The sequence below is a fragment of the Rousettus aegyptiacus genome, unplaced genomic scaffold (genome assembly GCF_014176215.1).
Source record: "Rousettus aegyptiacus isolate mRouAeg1 unplaced genomic scaffold, mRouAeg1.p scaffold_m13_p_4, whole genome shotgun sequence".
Classification (NCBI taxonomy): domain Eukaryota; kingdom Metazoa; phylum Chordata; class Mammalia; order Chiroptera; family Pteropodidae; genus Rousettus; species Rousettus aegyptiacus.
Window position 1 is genome coordinate 58447554 of NW_023416307.1, and position 23479 is coordinate 58471032.

Sequence of the window (23479 nt, forward strand, 5' to 3'; positions counted from 1 at the left end):
GGATCAGAAGAAAATCTCATTCCATGTACCTCTTTACCAACTTTCCTGGTTCTCTTCTTGGTCTAATTAGTATCTTGAAGGAAAAAAAATAATAATTGCTAATTTCAGAGTGAAGTATATCAGGGAAAGAAAAAAATGTAAAATTCCATGAGATAAAATGAACCTATTTTACTAAAGATGAACAGTGAGAATACTGGTTATGCCTTAGTCACAGGCTCTCTGTAAACTCATAGCGATTAGGTTATACTGTTGATGGTGGTAAATCCTCAGTGTGGCATCTGCATACAGATTTTAAATGTTCATTTGGATCCTGAAATGTGAACCTTTGGGACAGGGACACCAATAGGGTAATACCAAGGATCATAGTCAAGTCTACCAGACAGAAGAGGGGCACTGATGTATTTGAAAACATCTTATGTTTTCACCGTATAGCATATTTTCAGAAATTCTTCAAATTACAAAGTTTCCACTATATATTTTATTTCTTATTAAACATTTTGTATTTATATATCTATTATAGCATAATCATATGTTATAATGATCACATATCATTAAAAAGATATTATCGTCACTTTCAGACAAAGAAAGGCTGAGAAAATGGTAGCACCAAAGAAGGCAGATAAGATTGCTGGTTTAAAAAAGACAAAAGGGCCTTGATCTACTCCACTTCTCTTTTGAAACTACTAGAAATAGTAAGATTCTTCCACCTTCAAGATTATATTAGAAATGAAACATTTCTAAGAATGTGAAATGAGAGGAGAAAGGTCTTGGTATATTCATTCACCTGCCAAATATTTATTGAGTGATTTTATGTATTTGTGAGGCAATCAGGTACTTAGGTACCTGTAATCAGGTACTTAGAGATGTAAATATTGAGAAGACATGATCGTGCTTCTCAAATGATGATGAGAGGCAGAAAAATAAAGAATTAAAGATGCTAGAATAGCACAGTGAGCAAGACATGGAAACAATAGAAATTTCCATCAATAGAGGGTTGGATAAAGAAGTTGTGGTACATATATACAATGGAATGTTACACAGTCATAAGAAAAGATGAAATACTGCCATTTGCAACAACGTAGGTGGATCTTGAGGTTAATATGCTAAGCTAAATAAGTCAGAAAAAGTTGAGAACCCTATGATTTCACTCATATGTGGGCTATAAAAGTAAAAGTGACAAACAAACAGACTCATCAACACAGACAGTGGATTAGTGGTTACCAGATGGAAGCAGAGAAGAGGGAGGTAGATAAGGGTAAAGGGGGTCAAATACTGGTGGTAGAAGGAAATTTAACTTTGGGTGGTGAACACAATGTTATCACAATATACATGTGATGTATTATTGAATTGTACACTTGAAATCTATTTAATTTTATTAACCATGTCACCCCAATAATTTTAATATAAATAAATAGATGATGGATGGATGGATAGATAGATAGATAGATGATAGATAGATAGATAGATAGATAGATAGATAGATAGATAGATAGATGCTAGGGCAAACAGGAAATGACTAGGGAAATTGTAGAATGCTTTACAATGGTGGGCACATCTGAGGTGGATTTTGTGTAGGAGTTTGCCAAATGAAAAAATATTGCAAAAGATCCTTTACGTAAAAGGAAAACAAGAGCTGGGAAGAATGAAGTTGGACTCTGAATAAAGAATATGATTCAGGGCAGAGAGAGAATTTAAATATCAAAAGATCAAGCTGGAAAGATAGGTTGAGCTAACTTATGGTACGCTAATCAATTTAAACTTTTACAAGTAAAAAGACCAAGTGTTTTTAAGCAAGAAGATTACAATATCAACTTCAAATATTTTCTGCTCTTTATAAAGATTGGGTATAGCCGTAAGTAAGGGATATAATATTGGAGACTAGAACACCAGTCAGAAGGTTATAACAGCAGTTGAAATTGATGTTGACGACAGATGAGTAAATTCTGTGCCGTAGTTGTGGCAGTGAGGATGAAGAGTAGAGGTTAATCTTAAGTGAGAAAAATGTAAAAATAATATTTGGTAGCATAAAAGAGTAGAAAACAAGGATAGCTCTGTGGCTACTAGATATGGTTAATGGATGGATTTTGATCCCACTAACTGAAACTGGGAATTTAGAAGGAATTAAGCAGTTTAGGTTCCTGAGTACATAAAGAGATTTCAATAGAGTTCTTAGTGCCATGTCAAAAGGTCTTGACTGTAAATGATCATAAGCAATTCGGAAGAAATAGAGAAACAATTTCAGAACAATATCTTATTAATCTTCACTTAAATTTAGCTCTTTCCCTCTCTCTACCTATTTTTTCTTCATTTAACAGCAATAATTTTACTCATCATGAGAGAAGATGCTTCTCCTACATCTCAAAGCTAGAGTGCCCCAGGGATAAAGATGGTGGGAAAGTGGACTACAAATGCTCTCAGACTAAAGAGATGGTGCTTTTGAATCACAGGGGTCTTCTTAGAACTTAGAGTGTGCCTTCACTTTGAAGCATCTGCAGCTCTTTCTTTTTAACTAAAGTTGGCTCTGAAATTTCAGTTAAGTTACGTGCTGGATGTAATAGTACAAGAGGTGATGGCCTTTGACTGTCTCTCTTTGCGAAGTCCAGACACCAGTTACTTTTTCTCACCTTTATCTCCCTCTCAGGGTCAGTGCTTTATATAAGCCAAAGATTATGGTCTAAAATATCATTCTTCAGTTTGAGTAAACTGAGTTCCTTACAAGAACTTTCCCAGGTGGGTTTTCATCTCAAACTCATCAGCTCTTGAGACCCTCATGCTCATTTTCTCAGTAACTTCTGAAGGAAGTTCTGATTCCTTCAGAGCTCACCTGATTCCAAGTCCTATTCACCTCCTGATAATTGATCTGTTCAAGAAAGACAGCCTTCAAGGAAAGGATTAGATGAGGAAAAATAGTGATAGAAAAAGAAGAAAACAGAAATATAGGTTGTCACATAAGGGTGAAAGCCTTTTCATAGCAACGTCCTTCGGAAGAAAGTGCTGAGGAGAAAATAATTTTGGTGATAGGAAGCATAGGAGGTGAGGTGAGATGGATGGTGGGCAATGAAAAAGCAAGCATGGAAGTCAGAAGCATTCCTATGATTATAATTCTCCATGTGAGAAGTGTCCTGGTGATTTATAAGCATTCATCATTGATTTATTGGCTTCTTGTCAGCCAGAGGAGGAGACCACTACATTTCCTTTCCCTAAGATGAATCTGTTTGATAATATGTGTTCCTTCAATTTGCAGCTACTAGAGTCCCCTATTTCACATTTGTATCCACAAAGTACATTGCAAATTGAACACTTCTTTTGCTCTTCATATTCATCTGCCTTTATTTCTTTTTACCTCTACCCCTTACAGTTGAAGGCAAACTAGACAGCAGAGCCCATTTCTAAAGGTAGCCCTGATAGACAGTCTTACTACCTATTATTTACTTACTTAGTTACTATGTGTTAATCTATTATATCATACACTCTGTATCTATTGTCATTTTTTAGAGAGTATAATTAGATCCAAATTATATCTAAATTCATGTAATGATGAATCATAACATTTTGCTCCAATGATAACAATTTACATAATGCTATATATAGTAAGATTATAAGGTAAGGGGCTGTATTTTCAAGTTAACTTATGGAAAATAGTATCCTGACTCTATAGCCATGTCTCATACAACAGGATGTTCATCCTACGTGCATTATAATTGTAAGCACTTTTATTTCTCCTTTCTGCTGGAATGAGATAGACTAAACCTTACGTGGTACAGAACATATTTTTTTTCCTTCTAGAACTTAGAATACTTTTGATATTTACTTTGTAATGATGCACAAGTTAACAAAATTTTCTTTAAATTGCTGTGGAATTGTTTTTAATTGCATAAGAAGGAAACATTTTAACTAGAAATCCAGGCCAGGATTCCAACACTGACTTTACTTTTTCAAAGGTGCTGCTAAAGGCAGTTCATTTTCCCCACTCTAAATGAAAGAGATTTTTTTGTTTTCACAGAGAACAGAGACTCATAGCTAAAAATCAAAACAAAAGCAAGATTTAAAATCGTTTCTCATCTTCAGTGAGGAAGAAAGGAGAGAATCCATAGTTCAAAGGAGAGGAAAAGATTATAAATTCAGAGAGAGTATAATTGCCACTGACAGATGGAGAAAGGGAAGGAATAAGCCTCATTCTTGCAACCTGAAGGGCTACAAAGCATACAGTATGCCTTGTCTATCCCAGGAGAAACCCCAATTCTGCCAAACAGATCTCAGCAGATCAAAAAGTATAGCATGAATCTCTTGTTGTCCTCTGTTCAGGCCACCCTGAAAAAAGAGCTTTGTGTGGGTTCTAACTAGATCTGATCAAAAGTTGTGAGGCATTTAAGGCCTGCGCTGCTTATGTACGGGTATGCCAAAATCTTTTTAAAATATTTCATTGATGGCATTAGAACTTCAATTTACACAATTTACACTGCTGCACTCAAACCATGCTGTGTCATCCTGCTTTCAATTTAACCCTATGAGCTTCAGGGAACCAACTGCTGACCAGAGGGACAAGATGCAAGAAAATGTAAGCCCCTAAAAGGAAGTCTCCCTGGAGGTGCTTATTAATAAGAAAGGAATTGGATTAAACAACAATGTTTGGAGGTTGCTAGATTTAGCACCCCCCAAAGGGATTTCTACAGAATGATTGTTCATGATTCAAATTATGAAAAGTGACCAGCACAGAAATTTATTAGACTCTTCCAAAGCTCACTGGGTACTCTAAACTTTAGCTCGTTTAATAAACACAGTCATAGGAGTTATTTCCCGTTTTGCTGAGGAAAAACACTAGAGCTCTTCGGTAATAGTGAACACATTTAGGGCCACGTACTCCTCTATGTATTGACAATTAACCCGTGTAAACATTACAACTACCCATTGAAGAAGGTACTATTATAATCTTCATTTTACAGATGAGGAAACCCAGGCACAGAGGAGTTAAGCAAATGTCCCAAGATCACAGAGTAAGCATATGATGGAACTAGAATGCATGCCAGAAACTGACTCCTCAGCATGAATCCAGAACCACCCCACCCTTCTGCCTTTCTTTTTTAAGTAACTTGCCTAGAGCTACGAAACTATGAAGCCTGACTTTTCACTTCACCACTGACAAGAAAATGGAGATCTTGAGTTGTGATACGATTAAGAAGATGATTTATTTTCTAAAGTGACTTGGAAACTCTTGGAAAGACCTTAGGAGAACTGTTTTTCAACCATTTATAAATGTTCCTGGGATTGATCCTAATTCCAGCTGTGACTGGGATAGGAATCCGTTTTCTCCAGTCTCAGCCTTAACTTTGGTGTCTTTTTAGAATTCCTGTCTTTCTTTTTTTCTTCTATGTAAATATAGAGATGACACAGTTGTGACAGCAAGAGAAGCACAGACTGCCCTAGAACTGACTGTTGAGGCATGCTCAACACTTAATTTTGTGGTTCTGCCCTTCTCCTCACCTGTATCATCTGCATGGAATATGCGTTTATACTTCTTCAAGATGAACCTGAAAATAGAGCAATAAATATAGCATATATATGTATATATAAGTGCATATATGGCTGGTCAAGAGGCTTCCCAGTGATAGAGAAAAAAGCATATCTAGGGAAGCTTTCTCATTATTCCAAGAATGACACAGCCTGTCCTGCTTTACCATTTGCCACTGTGGATTCTTTGATGCTCTTCTAGGTGATAAATCATTCTGATAAGTAGTACGCAATCACAGAAAGGATGTTTTACCAATATGGCATGTGCAAATAACTAATGACAATTAAGAATTTAAGGAGATACATGATTGATCAGAGTCTGGGTAATAATACATATTCAGTGGGTATCATTATACTCTATAGAGATAAATTTTTTTTGAATGACTTAGAGAAATCAGTGTTTTCCTTTATAGTCATCCCTGTCTATGACTGTTTTCTTCTTGTCTATCATACTCTACCATGAGAGAGAATGGGTATAAGCATAGATATTGTTTTACATCTTATGAAATATTTCCATGTATATTACCTACTTTATTGATAGCACTAGTCTAAGAGTAGTTTTAAGAGGTTGGGACAAGTATCATTAGCCTCACTTTACTTACAAAAAAACTAAGGTACCAAAAGGCTAAAGGACTTAACCTGTGTTCCAGTAGGAAATAGACTGAAGGCCAGAACTAAAATCCATTCTCTTCAGGAACTAAACAGTATGTCTTTTACTCTAACACTCCGTCAGGTGTGTACACATTTCTGAATCAATGTGACCAGAGATAGATTCAATGAATCTGATTCCTGTGGTTTACTACTTCTGTGCCCTCACCCTCTCTTGAATGTCCACCCCTACTGCATGTGTGCACATATACACATGTGCATATCGATTTCTGGTTCAGGAGGATCAAGATTAAGAGAGCAGACATTCACAAGAACAAGAGAATGGAGCCAAGAGAACAGGAAGGTTCAAAGGAAGAAGTCAAGTCTAGAAAGAAGTAGGGATGGGAACAAGGTAGCTAGAGAGCTGAAGCTTCTTGTTGCAGGCAAAATTTAGTGTCTAAGGTTAAGCAGTGAGTCCCCACAATTCTCTTATTTATTACTGAGTTTCATTTTAGAATGTATGGGTGGTGAACACACAATTCAATATATATACAGCATACTATTGAATTGTACATTTGAAACTTATTGGACTTTGTTGATCAATGTCGCCCCAATAATTTTTAATTAAAAAAAGAATCATTTAGGATTTCAGTTTGAGAAGTTTATGTTGTTGCTATAAAAATGTGTGTGTATGGGTGTGCAAATTGTATACTCATGAGATTTTTAGGTCCTAGTATTGGATAATTGTGTTTTCATGGCACTAAATTTAAAAAAAGTCTTAGAACATGGTAATGAAGCAGGAATCTAAAATGATTAATAATTCAAAATTCTTTAACTTTGGCTTTTAACTAACTTATCATTTTTTTCAATATGTTTGCATATATGTTGTTGGAATTTATTATACTTAAAATAATATGATAGACTGAAAACTGCTGACTCAGGAGAATCTGGGATAGTTCATACTTTATTTCATGCTCTGCTTGGAACTCTTCCCAGGTCCATATTTTAATGCTGGGACTATATAGCATTACTTCCCAGACTAAGCATCTTTCCTTCTAGAGGGTGATGAGTCTATGATAGTCTTGCTGATTTGTTAATAGGATTAAAATTACAAAGCAAACAGCATAAAAAAAAATGGCTAACACATTCTTGAAGACTTCTCTCCCATCTGCATCATGAATTATTCTACGTCTTTTAAAAGAGAGAGAATCACAAATGTCAAAAAAAAAAAAAAGATAAACTTATAACCACATCACCACTAGTCTTTATTATAGTGTCTCTGTCATGAACTTGACTTATAATTCAGAGATTTTTTGAAATTTTATTAAATTTATTGGAGTGACACTGGTGAATAAGATTACATCAGCTTCAAGTATACAATTCTATGATACATTATCTGTATATTGTATTGCGTGTTCACCACCTAAAGTCAAGTCTCCTTCCATCACCATATATTTGACACCCTTTACCCACTTCTACTTCCCCCAACCTTCTTTCCCTCTGGTAACCATGATACTGTTGTCTGTGTGTGAGTCTTTTGTTTGTCTTGTTTGTTCATTTGTTGCTTTCTGTTTTATATTGCTAGTGGGAATCAAGTGCTTTGTAAATTAAGAAGCATATATGCCTATGAAAAAACACCATTGTACTTATAGATGTTTGCCCTGTGTTTCTAGATATTTAAATAAAGAGACCAAGGTCTAATTAAGAGTTTTTCAGTTTTGATCCTATTAATATTTTAGATAGAATATGTCATTGTCATGGAAGTGTGTGTGGGGGGGGGGGTTCCTTTACATTGTAGGATATTAAACAACATCCTTGGGCTCTACCCACTAGATAGTAGAAGCAACCCCCCCCCCCAGTTGTAATAACCAAAAAATGTCTCCACATATTATCAAATATCATCAAGAAGCACAAATTGCACCCTTTTGAGAACCATTCATTTAACTGGTCTTTTTTAATTTAAGAAACAAATCTCTCTTACTGCTCCTGTTCCACTTCCCTCAGTCCTTATAATTAAAAAAGCACGAGGATAGATAACTAGTGAGAGATTAAACAAAATGTAGTTCTTTGTTATCAATGAGTAAATACCAGATTGTACTCTTCAGAAATGGAGGAAAGTTTAAGTTGGGATAAATTCTAATAATGCTAAATTGGCACATTTTTAGTAGCCAGTAATTCTTGTTAAAAAATGAAGATATGTATCTATTAGCAATTGAATAGGCTTAAGATCTGGTAGATGTGTATCACTTACATCATGGATATACTGTTAGTAAATATGCTATTAAGCAAAGTATTGGTACAAACCGAATTTAACATTTTTTTCTGCCTCCAATTATATTCACTGTTTTGAAAGCATAATCTCCAGACTTATGAAGTATGAGTGGAATTGTCAATGTACTTTTGTGTATAAACGTGCATAATATATCTGGTGTAAAATGTTTTCAGAGATTGAACACTGAGATTTTTATGGGTGCATTGATTTTTTTTGTGACAGTTTTATGGATTGAGATATACTGAATAGGGAAGATAGAAATTTGTTTGCTTGCCTTTTCTCTTATATTTTTAAAGCCGATTTTTAAAAATCAAAAGTTCATAGTTAAGGTAAATAACTCACAAGATATTTTGGGACTCATGGTTAAAATGAGCAACTCACAAAAGTGATTATCTAGTGTTTTATGCTTTTTTTTTTGCTTATTTTCATATGCAATTTAGATTATGTAATTCCCAGGCATGATCTTTCTTCATAGTAGAAACATTGAGCACATTTTTAAATCTCCTTTGCCACACATAGTAATTCTTTTTGAATTTTCCCTTTGTATCTGATCATTTTAATTTTCTTAAGAAAAGTTAAAATAGTTTATCCTTCTATTCTGTACCTATTTCACATTTAAACAATGCCTCTTGTATACATGGTGGGTTTATGCTGCTAGGACTCATTAAGGTGCCATAGGTGCATTCTTGGATGGTCACTGTCATAAATAAGCTTGTGAGGAAAGATTAGTGCCAATAACTCTAATGCAATATGGATGAGGATCAGATACTAATGAGAGAAGATGTCCTGAAGAGGCGGCATTCTATATTATACCTCATGCCCTCAGCTGACTGACAGAAATCCCACCTAGAGTGGAAGGACATCCTCTGTTCCTCTGTTTTTGGCAACGACACCCTCTCCTTTCGCCCATCCTTAGGGCTAAATCCTGTAATAATTTGCAACATCTTGAGCTCCTGGAGGAAGTGTTCTGTTAAACCCAAAGAACACAAAACACAGATTTTTAATACACTTATCTTCACACTGTTCCTGATTTTGCCAAGGCTGATTTTGGAGGAAAAAAATTATTAGGTATCCAGTTTTGAACTAGATTGTCTAGTAACGAAGTGACATTCTGAGTGGGGGATAATTCAATATTATAATATGATAGCATGAGAATTCTCGTTTACTCCACAAGCATGCCTAATGCACAGTGAAGCCAGCTTACCTCCAAGATGCAAGCTCATGATGCTTACTAGTTTGTACATGCTGGGAACCTGGGTGTACATTTAATCAAAAGTTCCTCATTTCCAAATAGCTAGGCATTCTGTGACTACACAGTGTAAATGGATATTTTCACTTAACAAACAGAAGTTCTACAAATTGGGACTATGACTTTTACATATACCTTCTTGTGTGCACTTCTTATGGTTTAAAATAGTTGCTACGTTAAGTCAAGATTTTAAAATTAATTAATTCTGAAAACTGCTCATTTTTCAGTTTGAAAGATTCAGACATATTGTAGAAAGATGATTACCTAGTTTATAGAGTCAGTGCATTTATTTTGAAACTATTGACTAGATAAAAAAAAGAACCCTTAAATATCTAGAGGAGTGGTATCCTTTGAAAAAATACTACCTTGTGCTCTGGTGCTTGGAGTTGGCCAACTATATACTGATTTAGAAAAAAGTATAAATAAATGTATATGTATGTGTGTTAATTCTAACACACCTTTCACTTATTTGGATGTAAAAGATAAATTTTAAAGAATAAATATAGATGAAATATAATGTAAAAATAAGATGTTTTGAAGATTATCATAGCCAAATTTCTACATAATATATTGTTTCATTAGATATATTTTTATAGGTCTGACAATTTTGCTGAAATAGTCAATTACTTCTTTAGGCAAGATACATTTGAATCCTCTCAGAGAATAATTTTTAATAATGATCTCTGTGGTAATCTTAACTTTCTCATTGATAAAAATTGCCAAAATATAGAAAGGACCCTAAAGACCTTTCTTAGAAACTCTACTTTGTACTGATAAGGAAATTTGCCCAATTCATTTGTAGATGCTGTAGAGCTTCAATTTGGGGAAGGAAAATGGACTATAGGTAACCATGTGTGACACTGTTAGTTCTCACAAGAGGTATTTACCAGGCATTTACTATTTTATACCAGATTAATTTGGGGAGGTGCCTTAATGAATAAGGGAAATTTTCTATCTTTATTTGAATGTAGGTTATTTTTGTGTAAAATACATTATATGGTATTCTTTCTTTTTCGAAATGAGCATATTAGGGCCATATGCTAGGCTAAGTAGCATTCAAAGTACATCCCCATGATGTAGTATGTCTGTTCACTGCTGCGTTGAGATGTGTAGATGAGAAAAGTGCAAGGAAAAATGTGATAGAAGATTTAAAATCCATTTGTAGAGGTGCATTTTCATTATTCTCAGTAGAAAAGAAAAACCCAGTGACTCTACATCAACAACTTCATTTATGATCTAGAAGACAGCAAACAGGGTATTAATTTATAAATGATTCTATGTTGAGGAGTGTCACAAAATCACCAATGACAGAGAAATGATGCCATACAAAATAGAATGGGAAAAGTAAATTAGATTCTGGAAAGAAGCAGCAAGTATCCATGAAGTTAGCTTTGCACTTCCTCATGGAGATGTTCTAAATTATCAATTGCGTATAATTAATCCTAATAATATTTGTATGGCAGAGAAACAAATATTGAGTAATGGAGATACTAAATGATACCTTAACCTACTCGTGTTCATGAAAATAAATAGATGAGGAGGAAAAGAAAGACCTATATACCATGGCATCTAAAAAGTTAAATAAAATAATTGTGCCAAATAAAATATATAATTTACCAAAAATTAATGGGATAAGAGGTATGCTGTACCATAGATGAGGAATTTTTAAAAGACTCAGCTTTTCTTGTTCTCATGAAAGATACAAATTGGCCTTTGTATCCCTACAGTGGACAGCCTGTGGATAAAACCTCAATTTCCTGTCTTTGCGTGGGTGTGGAATCTCTATGCCTGGCTGTTTTGACCTGAGAGGAAACCTGGGTTTAACTTGATTTGGAAAATACAGGGGAACATGGTGTTTTAATTGTTTTGCTGCTATGCCTCTGGCTCCTTCTGTCCATTCCTCATTCCTCAGAATGCTGAGCAGCTGGCTCTGCAGCAGTGAACAGTGTCTGGGATAATCTTCCTGTGGGGCAGATATAAATCTTGCCAAAGTGATACAGAGAATTGTTGTTTTTTTTTTCTTTTCTTTCTTTCTTTCTTTTTTTTTTTTTTGCTTGATTTTTTCATTTCCAGATTCTTGCTAGAATTGAAGAAAAGTGCATTCACCATGAAATTTTTACCCCTTCTCCACTAATCTGTCTTCTTTGTCCTTTTAAGTTTCAGAAAGAGACTGTGAGTTTTCTAAAATAAGTAGTCATTCACATAAGCATTGTTTCTTCACCTTTCTTGGAATAGGAACTACAAAATTGGTTTCTTCATCTCTCATAAGAGATCAGCTTCATTCTAAAGTGGCCAGAAGTGCTGGTAGAGAGTTGTCTCTGGCCAACAGAAAACCTGCTGTCCTCAATTGTTGGAACCTTACTTAGGCAAGGTGATGCTAGCTTTGATTACTTTGACACAACACCTACCCAGTTACCCTTAGATCTGCTCACACACTTCTTACTTTTGAGAGTGGGCATTCTAAACTCATATGAATCATGTGAACTCTGAAATCTAGTCTAATTCCTATAGTGGTGGGGCGTAACTTGGATATATCATCACACGAGACATAGGAAATACTTGTGAAAGAATAAGTACAAGTCAAAACTGAGTAAATGTACCACATTATCATTTAATTCTCAAAGTTACTTAAACAGATGGAGTTCTGTACGAATGACCTTTTCTTAGACAAGAAGATAACCCAGTGGGAAATCAATACTCATTTAACTTTATTTGCCTGCATTACTCATACTCAGATTGTTTATTGCTGTATTGAGTCTAATATAATGACATCTATCCATTGGTTGGTAATTAGATCTTAAAGGACAAATAGTAATGATACTTAAGAGTCTTAGAAACAGCATAGCAATGGTTTATCCTGAGTATAATTATTTTCTTGACTGGTCTTGTTGAGTCCAATCATATGGAGAGGGAATGTAAATGCAGGTATGACTAAGACTCTAATGTTGTTATTCTGCTCTGCCAGGTGTGTTGTAGAGGACAAGAATTCGAAGGTGGCCTGGTTGAACCGTTCTGGCATCATTTTTGCTGGGCATGACAAGTGGTCTCTGGACCCCCGGGTCGAGCTGGAGAAACGCCATTCTCTGGAATACAGCCTCCGAATCCAGAAGGTGGATGTCTATGATGAGGGTTCTTACACTTGTTCAGTTCAGACACAGCATGAGCCCAAGACCTCTCAAGTTTACTTGATCGTGCAAGGTAAGAAAAGAATGGGATAGATGAGTGGTGAAGGAGAGGTGAGAGGCAGAGAATAATTATGATATATAAAATACGTGCATAATCCTTTCTGGGGGAAAAAAAGAACAATTCCAAATACATTATGACGCTTAAGCATCTGTTTTCTCTATAAAAGAATAGACTTAAAATGAGAGGACTAAGGATAATATAGAGAGATGAGTCTTGCCACTGGGAGCCAGTACCCTTGGTGAGAATGTTTTCTTCTAGCACTGAGTGTGAAAACACACAGCAAAGGTCACAGCTGTTGGAATAAGTTGAAAGAGGAACACAACACAAAGAATACTTAGGACCATGTGAAGTCTACTTTTTCATGCTGTGAAGTACTGGATACTTATCTGAAGGTCTGATTTCTATCTGTCATCAGCATAAGAATATCGCTAATTATCTATTTTTATGATAGTAGATGTCGTTTGAAAACATAGAAATTTCCAGAGGCATCAGCATCCTCTCAGCTGGTCAGCTTTCTATCTAGTTTGTGTCTCCATCTAATGGCAAGTTATTTCTGAGCAAATTCAGTGACAAAGATCTGCAAAGTCATTGGGGACAATCTGCTTCTAGATTGGAGTTTCCAAGGGCACATCTGAGTCATGGTTTTACAGGATGAAAACCCAAACTACAACTCTCTTGGGTCTCTTTCCCCATAATTGTAGAATGAGAACAAAACCGATCAGCTGCACAATTTTATTGCAAGCAAAGTCGAAACACCAGGAGTTTAAATCCATCTAACAAGAAAGATCTAAGCACTAACAAATATTAGGGCTATGTTCATGTATTCTTGATTTACAATTTTATGTAAATTTAATGCAAATTAGGCATGGCCCTAGGGCTCCTGTCAAGATTCCAATGTAGTCAGTGGTGTGGCAAAGTTTGACTCTAGCCTCTATTAATGTGTTATGGAATTGATTATTGCAGCATTTAAATTATTGCTCTTCCAACTCCTCTGATTAATAGATTAAAACTGGAGGAAAATACATCAAAGACTGCCTGGTGCAGGGGTGGTTTAGTCATGTGACCTTCATCTTGGTCCATTTGCAATGGCTGACAGCTTTATTTTATTGCTTTTAAAAGGCATGTCTACGGACTTGCAAAGTTCCTATGATAGTCAAAGCATAGAATGCTTTCCTTTTAGTTTAATAGAGAATCCTTGAGCTCTAGTAACAGGAGACACCAGGGCTTGGATCTCAGGCACCCCGCTTAAATGTTTAAACATAGCTATAGAATTCTAAGTATGTAGGGAGTTAATTTACCAACTCCTTTAAAACACAAGCACACACATTCACACACACACACACACACACACACACACACGCACTCGCCTCAAAACAAAAAAAGTTCTACCTCAGTGACAGAGGGAGGAGAGATAACCAGTTTACTTAAGGTCCCTTAGAACAGATTTTATCTAATGGCCAACTGCACATTATATTATGAAATTACTGCGCAATATTCGTACCTTTACAGCCTTTCATGCCATGTATAGAAATCATGTATTGTCCTATACTGAATACAGTTGGACAATCTAAGTATCGTATCCCTTGGTTTCTAGATGAGGAAACAAGTTCATTGAATTTAGGTTACTTGCTCAAGATCACATGAAGAGTTCAGGGAGTAGTTTGAAGCCAAGACAACCTGGAATCAAATGTGAAGCACTTTCTACTGAAATGGAAATATTTTTATTATAACTTTAGGAATTACCACATTTATATTTACATCTGTGCTCTTAGTGCCAAATGCTCAGTTTCCCTTCCTATTTATTCATTCGTATACTTTTCAGCTACAAATATGACCATCTTGAAAGGGTTAGAGCTAGAACTAGGGTAGATTCTACTGTGCACACCTCCACGTCATATAAGTGAAATTAACTTCAATTTAACTTAATATTAAGGGATGGAGATGAACTTACTAAGTGCTAGGTATTATTTATTCTTTGTCTCATTTAATTCTGATAATTATTAAGTTCATGTTAATAACTTTATTATAGACATGCACAAGCTTAAAGTTTAGAAACAAGTAGGAGCTTGCTCAAGAATTCCTATTGACTGAGGACAGGGTTTCATACCTATATCTGTCCGATTCAAGATATTACTGAATTTTCATTTTAACCATATTTCTTTGAAACAGAAAATGAGCAACAGAGAGAGATGAAGAAAGGATCATCTCCTCTTTGAGCCTGAGTCATGAATGGGGATTCTTTGGACAATTATATGGATACTGACATTTGATCTTTAGCACCAGATGGCTTAACCACTTCCCATTAGGATATTCAATTTTGTGATTATCTCATGGGTTCCTTTTCTTTATGTTTGTTCATATCACTTACTACTCCAGGCTTCGACCATAACATATTTCTGCCACCTCCAAGATTCTGCTTCTAGATGTGGCTGTCATCCTTCTTCTCTCTAAGCCCATAGCACTTGCCTTTAAAATATAAAAATCTTTTGAGTTTTTCAAGTTCTGCTTTGCTCACCCTCCATGGTTTCTGCAAATCTAATTTAACCAGTCATTAAATAAATGCTGTGGTCTTTTTCCTTGCTCAGTTGTTAGGCCATCCTTTGCTCAAAGATGCTTTGGGGTATCACTAAAGAATAGCAGTTCAAATATGGCCTTTGCATTTACACTGCCTTGTTCGAATCTCAGTTTTCCTTCTCACTACTTAAATAAATTTGGGGGCAAACCACTTAATTTCTCTAAGGCTTAGTTTTGCCATATGTAAAATAGAGGTAAAGTTAAATGTTTTAAATCCTTTAAATTTATTGTAAGTAATAAATTAGATGGTGTGTGTAAGCCTTTAGCCCAGTGTCTGGAGATCATGTGTTCTCAGGCAGTACATGATGATGATGATGACCACTATGATACTGTTGCTAGCTGCTGCTACGGTATCTCTCATAAGGCTCACTTTTGCCCAGGGGACGCTGCCTAGAATCTAATAGCTGTCACTCTTGCCTGTTACCCTTGCTATAGGCTCCTTCAGCTTTTATTTTGGGTCCCTCCAATCCATTTTCTTTAGTTGTTCCGTCTTTAGCTTTACTTCTTTAGGATTCTAAACGGCTTCTTAGACCGATATCACATTAAAGTTCTTAGTCACATTTATTATGTTTGAGGAGAACACACAGCACACATGAGCAACATACAGATGTTACCTTTTAGATTGGTGAGACCTCCTCAAGAATTTTTGATTAAGTAGTTATGGTGGGGCTTGAATATTTGCATTTCTAAAAAACTCAGGTGATGACAATGCTACTGGTGTAGGGACTACACATTGAGAAACTTTTTAATAGAATTGTGTACCTAGGAACATTTGGAAAATAATCCAGCATAATTTCATTTGATTTCAGATAGTGCTATAATCCTAAATCCTTCTAAGATGAATCTTGTTGGGCATGAGTCGGAGATCATGTAGACTCCCAAATACCTTAACTTTCATAGTAGCACCTTAGGCCCTCCAGGGCCACTTACTTGACTAAATTAGTCCTATGGAAAGAAAATCCTCTCTTTCCAAACTGTTCATTTTCAAGTGTCAAAGCTGAACAACAACAACAAAAAAGTGGTTGAAACATAAAACCTGTTCTAGACTTTAAAAATCTTTAAAAATTTTTAAGCATGTGTACTCCCTCATATTTTTTTAGCATTGCATTTTCCCTGATGCATCCTTCTCTCCTTTTATATATAGTTTCACCATGTTAGTGGCTTTTCAACATCTCCAACATTTTCTTTCTTATTTTGATAATTGTTTTTCACAAATAAAGTAAGTTTTTAAAATCAGTTCAAGAGAATCATTCCACACCAAATATCCTGTGTTGAAATAAATATGCTATATGGTTTGCTAAACTCAATCTTTACTAAATGATATCTTCCCACAGCTTCCCCATGCAGTACACAGGTGAAAGTGTTGCATTAGCAAATGTAAAAATTAATAATGACCTTTGGGATTGTTTGTGATTAGTGGTAATAAATGTTGCTTCAGTGAAAACCAAGGCTTTTCAAATATAAACATGCATTGATAGGCTTAATAAATTGTGGGACCCATTTCTAAAGCCAGATATTTTGGTTCCTACATCACCTCTTTTACAGATTCTAAGGTCAAAGATTAAGAAAATATAACTCTTAAATTTAATAAAATAAACTGATTACTCTGGCATAATTCTCATTAATAGTGACAATTCCTTCTCCAAAGTTTACCCTCCTATGGTTTCTATGTTTTCCTGATTGTACCCTAGATGGAGGCACTTATGTTAAGGCAATGTTTCTCTGTATGTAAACCTGAATGCAACAGGTCAGCATTCAGGTTTATTATACTTGTCAAAATGCAGATTCATGAGAATCTCAGAACAATTAAATCAGAATATCTGGAGATGTGGCCAAAGTTTTCAAATACATTATGCTCTGCAGGTGATTTGGATATGTGTGAAAAACCCAGAACTAATGTTCTAAGAATCTAAGCAATCAATGAGAGGATTCCTGCTCATTTTCCAGTATGACACAGTATCATATTACATATAAAATTCTGTGGAGCGATACTAGTGCCTTGTAGTAGAAAAATAAAAAATAAAATAAAATAAACCTGCGTACTCATGGAAAACATAGATTAATTTTATGTTTTTGAGCCCTGGAAATAGTGGTTCTGAAAACAGGCTTTTTAAAAAATCTATAACATTAAGAATCTCCATACATGTGAATACGAAGGAAATCCTGACATGACAATATTTTAAAGATGTGAATTTAAATTTAAATATCTCATTCATCAAACTTTACAATATTCATCATATTTTCCATTTATTTATTACATATTCTTGAGTCTGGTACCCATAGTAGAGTGGTCATTTCCATGTTTAGTCTTTTGCTTTCTTCCTATGCTACTCTGATTTGGTTAACATTGTTTTAGAAATGGTCTAATCTGCATGTACTAAAATTGGAGATAATTTAAAAAAAGAAATGTATTTCTGAATTAATATTTAAATTTCACTATAATATTAAATAGAATTTCAGAATTTTTTCTCACAGCCATGACTCAAATAACATACATGGATTGTGAGACTGTCTCTATTACTTGTAAGGAAATTTATTGTATAATGATCTTAATTAAATCAATATAATTATGGGGAAAGAGTATGACCAAACATGTTTGGTCTTTCTTTTCAAATCCACACATTTAAAAAGCTACATTTCCTGTATCTCATATTGACTTACACAATTTATTGACTTACAAGTGTAATGTCTATAGATTCCCTTTTAATTTAACAATTGAAAACTCAAAGTTAGGAAACATAGATGTCATTTTTTTCCTTGCATTTTAGTTACAGATTTATGATTTTTAAGATTTAAATTCTTAGCAGCATTTCACAATCCTATTAACCATTCCTAACTCTGACCAAATCCATTATCCAGAACTCTAGGCAGGCATTCTTTATATCTCTCTTAATTTTTTTATCTGTTTTTCCTTCTTTCATTACTTCCTTAGTTCTCCTTTCCCTTCCATTCTTTTTCTTCTCTTCCTTAATTACAATCATGTTGCATTGATTTTTTTTCCCCAACAACTTAACATGGCCTACAAAATGTCATACAGAAAGTTTAACACTTTGTTTTCATTGAATTTAGATTGGCAATTTTTATATTTTAAAGCATTCTAATAAAATTAAGAATTTGAAAACTTCTTTACTTATATTTGATCTGAGGGTTAATTCTGTTGATTATTGAGAATCTTACCGATTAATTGAAATTCTTATTTGGATTTTACATGCTAAAGTCTACTAATTTTCCTACTCTTCAGATTAATTTTTCCAACAATAGACCCTTGATTAGCTGTTAATAGGTCATGTTCAGACTTTAAAGACATCACTATTCACATCAGCAATCAGATAGCTAATGTAACTGGAAGAAATGAAACTTTAGGGCTAAAATTTTTGAGAATATTACATCATGCTGTTTTGATTTGATGTTCCCCTGTAGGAAGAACTTCAAGTTTTATCTAAATCAAGCTCATCTACCCATAATTAATTACTATCTCCAAGCTCTCAATATGTATATGCAGTCCATCTTTTAGTTAAAATAAATTAGCTGTTTACATCCACATACTTTCTGCTCTAACCTACATTTGTCTTTTCTGTAGATGAGAAAAAAACCAAGGGAAGAGAGACAAAATTATTTTAGTATCCAGAGTTGGCTGAGTATAGAAACCCAGTCTACATGAAAGGAGGAAGGCTACTTGAAGATACAGACCAATGAATGTTTAGTTATATTTCAATCTTGAATCATTACATCAATACAGATTTTAATACTTTGTGGTCAGAATTTTGACTGATTAGAAAGAATTTGGTGATAGGGATTTATTCCATTTTGAATCTACATCTGCTAGATAGTTCGACTATAGCTAGTTTGCTCCATAAGTTATTTTTACTTACATTTACAGAGTAGCATATGTGGCTACTAACAGATGTGCAAGTTTTTCCACAGAGATTTTCTTTTAAAGATAAGGATAGCTACCCTTTAAAATATTTTTATGTAGTACTATAAGCCACTATACATTTTCATCATCAGTGGCATTTATGTTTTATATACATTATCAAAAACAAAAACAAAACTCTGCACCCTTAAAAATATTAAAAGTAATTTTGAATTTATATATTTAAAAGTAAAAAATATGGCATATGTATCTTATATTTTTGATATATAGGTTCTTTTATTATTTTCATTTTGCTATTAATAAGCAACATTTATTTTTGGACAATGAGATGATTTGGATTGTCTAAAATTTGTCAAGTCCTAAGTCTGCCTAAATGATAAAGTATACAAAACACAATAATGCCTCTTCCTTTCTTTTTAGTCAAAAAGCTATTAGGCAAGCTGAGGTATAGTGGGAAAGCAGCTCAGCCTGTGACAGGGCATACCCAAGGAGAGTTTCTGAGTGAAGTGTCACCACCACAAGGCACAGGACTCCTAAAAGAAGGGTATCTGATTGGGGAGGCATTCATGGTGGGTTAGGACCTTGGCTACATTCAAGAGAATTGAGAAAGTTAGTAAATATATTAAAGATGATGATAACCAGTTTCTCACTGTTGGAGAAGTATAAATATGGAAAAAGGGAAAGCTAAAATGAACCTTGTGGTGTTAGAGTGAAATTGGAGTTATTCATGTTTATTCATGAGTTTTAAGGGAAGATAGATGATGATAGATAGATAGATAGATAGATAGATGATAGATAGACAGACAGTTAGAAATATAGATGCAAATATATGTGTATATTTACTAACCTTACCCATTGAGAGAGCCTTAGAGTACTTATACCCTAGTAGCAATAAGCATACCTGACTTCCAGATGTTGATTTTAAAATGTCACTCTCCACTAAAAGTAATAAAAGTTGCTTGTAGAAATATATGATTCCAGGACTGGGAAAGGAAGGAACAACATGAGCTTGGAGCATATGTTGTGTCAGAAAGTAAGGAAGCCCTAAAAGAAAAAAAGAGGCATGCCAAAAGTACATAGAAGCCAGCTCGAAAGGTACTTCTACTGCCCAATTCTAGGACAAGTTTGGTATCAAAATACATAAAAGCGATATAGCATAACACTGATATAATTTAAACAATAGTTATTAAATAAAGAGGATAGAACTCTCTTAAAATGGAATGCCAACTAATAAATATGGAAGGAATTATAGAATTTGGAAATTATCATTTTGCAACCATTGCAGAAAAATTAATTCAGACAAGAAGCACCAATGGATTCTAAAACTAGTCGGTGAAAGTGAAATAAAGACTGATATTTTTACATGTTTCAAAGTAGCTCCTCACAAACTATCTAAGCACAAATAGCAGGGGGAAGGGAGAAAAGTAGAGAAATCTAGGTGACACCAAAGTTAATACTACAAGTGATGGGACAAATTGGCATCATGTGCCAAATGATAGGATGCAATGAGCAGAATACAGCATCATTTCTGTGATATTTCTATCAAAATCTAAGTCTAGTTATAAAAAGATACACCCAAATTGGAGGACATTCTTTAGAAAGACTAGCCTCTTAATCTTTATAAATGTCAAGGTCATGAAAATCAGGAGAGAAAGACAAATTGCCCTAGATTGAAGGAAACTGGGAGACTTGATAACTGGGTATAATATATAATCTTACATTGAGCTGTTTGCTGGAAAAGACATTATTGAGACAAGTGACAAAACTTGAATGGAATCTCTGGGTAAAGAATACATGGGGGTTCTTTGTATTATTCTTGCAATTTTTTCTGTAAATCTGAAATTATTTCAAAATAAAATTAGAACAGATACAATAATACTTAAGGTAGGTATTAGGGTTAAATACTAGTGAATAAAATCTAAAATTATATTAAAAATACAATCAAATAGAATTTTTTGAGCAAAATCCATTATAAAGAAATATATGAATAAAAATATTATATCAAAAAAGGAAAAAATCATGAGATAATCCCAATAACCAACAAAATACATATATCATTCAACCAACTTCTTTTTCTTGACTTTTTAATTACTTGTAAACTTAATGAGCTAAATAGAAGATATCTTTCTTAACATAAAAAATGCATAATTTCAGCAGTAGTATGGCAAGACAGGAATAAAACAAGGATACCAACAATCGTTTTTTATTATTTAACATTTTTCTGGAGGTTCTAGTCGATGTAATGGGACAAGATCGATAATGAGAGAACAAAATTGCTACAGAAAATATGACTAAAATTTGTTGAAGGGCATATTGCCAGTTTATCAAAGGACCCATGTAAATAGCAAACATATGAAAAACTATTAAAAACCTCACTAATAATAAAGGAAATACAAAGTAAAGTAACAATAGATTGTTATGTTTCAACCAATAATGCTGGGAAAGGGTTAACAAAATGTGGGTAGCCAGAATTTGGCAAGTCAGTGGGAAAACTAACACTTTTATATCTCCCTGTTGAGAGTGTAAATTAGTGGAAACTTTGACAGGTTATTGTAGTGATGTCTTTCAAAGTTTTAAATTATATTTGTATTATTTGACTCAGTAATTCTGCTTCCATGAATGTGTAGAAATAAAATCGGAAATGCAAATTCAAATTTTTGTACAAAGTGGTCATCACAGAATTATTTTTTTTAAAACATTATACAATACACCTTACATCGTTAGAATTTGGAAGGAGAAAGTTAAATTCATTTCATAAGAAGAAATTCTATGTTAATGGACATTAGAGTGACCGTCTAGCATTCAAACCTCTTCCCTACATTTGGAAACCTCTCTCATTTTGGTATTGTGAAGGTGCAGACATTATCAACCAGTATAAAAGCTGAAAACTAGGGTTTGCACATGAGATCCAGGCTTTGAAACTTGTACCTGCGAAACTCAGAATTATTATTAGATATTATTGATACAAGAAACTCAGGACCAAAGAGAATCTACTTAGGTAATTGGTAGCACCAGTGTCAGTGAGTTTATATGGGAGTGCGTGTACCACTGATGCTTCACTAAGGCCTGCTGACCTGTTAAAATCTATTTATATGCCAACGACATTAAAACTTTATCTATTTCATATTGTGTTTTTAAATTACCTTATTAATTTTATACACTTAAATATGTATAAGCAAACTTGTTTTCTTTTCCATTTTGCTTTTTTTTTACTCATTTTTATGCTAAGTAAACCTTCCTATTTTGTTGAGATACATATTTTTGATGGTTCTTTTAGCCTTTTCCTTTATCTTCTACTTTTAAATCTCTAAGTAATACAGCTAAGTAGCCAGTAACTATTATGCTTTATAAAACATTTTGTTACATGATAAAAATATTTATAAAAAATGGTTAATAGTTACAAAACAGTATAATTTATAATTAACTTTGTAAACTATAATAAATACACACATCATATACACCCATACATCTATTGAAAAGAAGATAGAATGAAATAGACTAAAACAGTTTTTACAGTAGTTTCTGAGTGTTGTTTTTGTAGATAAAACATTTTAGTTTATAACTGTTGTGTGTATATGTGTATTATGACTGAAAAATAGCTTCAAAATAGTTAAAAACAATAAACCATGATTATTGAAAGGAGAGACCTAGAAATATTTTCAGAGAGCACAATTTCTCTTTGGTGCCTCCATTTCATTTTTTTCTTCTTCTTCTTCAACCCTCCATCAATTTCTCACATGAGTATTTTTTCTTTCTTTTCTTTATTCCATGGTGGAAGCAAATTCATAAAATAATTTTTTTTTCTAAAAATGATAAGGCCTTAATTTCTTATACCTTGCAAAGATATACTCTTTCTAAAAGAGATATTATAACTACAATGGCACCCCTGCCTCCACCACCACACACACAGAAACAAATGACAGTCTCATTGGGGAGGAACAAAGACAGAGCTGTAAGTAGGATCTTGTCAGTCTTCTCAAAGTAACATCGTAGAATAAGCACTTTCCTACACAAAACTTCTAAGTCCCATACTGATTTTAAAACAAAACAAAACAAACAAACAAACAAAAACTTCTTTCTGTATTTCTTAGATGGTGCTATAGCCATGTTCTAGCTTCATTTGCCTATCTACCCTTGCTAGGTGCCTTAGTCTAACATTTCAGCAGCCTCCTTCCTGGTACCCTAAAATGCAAGTCTGTTTGATCTTATCTTGTTTTGATGTCTCTAG

At 34.1% G+C, this 23479-nt stretch overlaps 1 protein-coding gene across 4 annotated transcripts in view; it reads left to right on the top strand.

The window, feature by feature from the left end:
• The window catches only part of LOC107506882 (limbic system associated membrane protein), a 562505-nt gene that overhangs the window by 295989 nt on the left and 243037 nt on the right, over nucleotides 1-23479 (top strand). For all 4 annotated transcript variants that reach the window (XM_016137797.2, XM_016137801.2, XM_016137800.2 and 1 more), the window contains exon 2: nucleotides 12583-12815. In XM_016137797.2, coding sequence (XP_015993283.1) covers nucleotides 12583-12815 — 233 coding nt within the window. The remainder of the gene's footprint in view (nucleotides 1-12582; nucleotides 12816-23479) is intronic.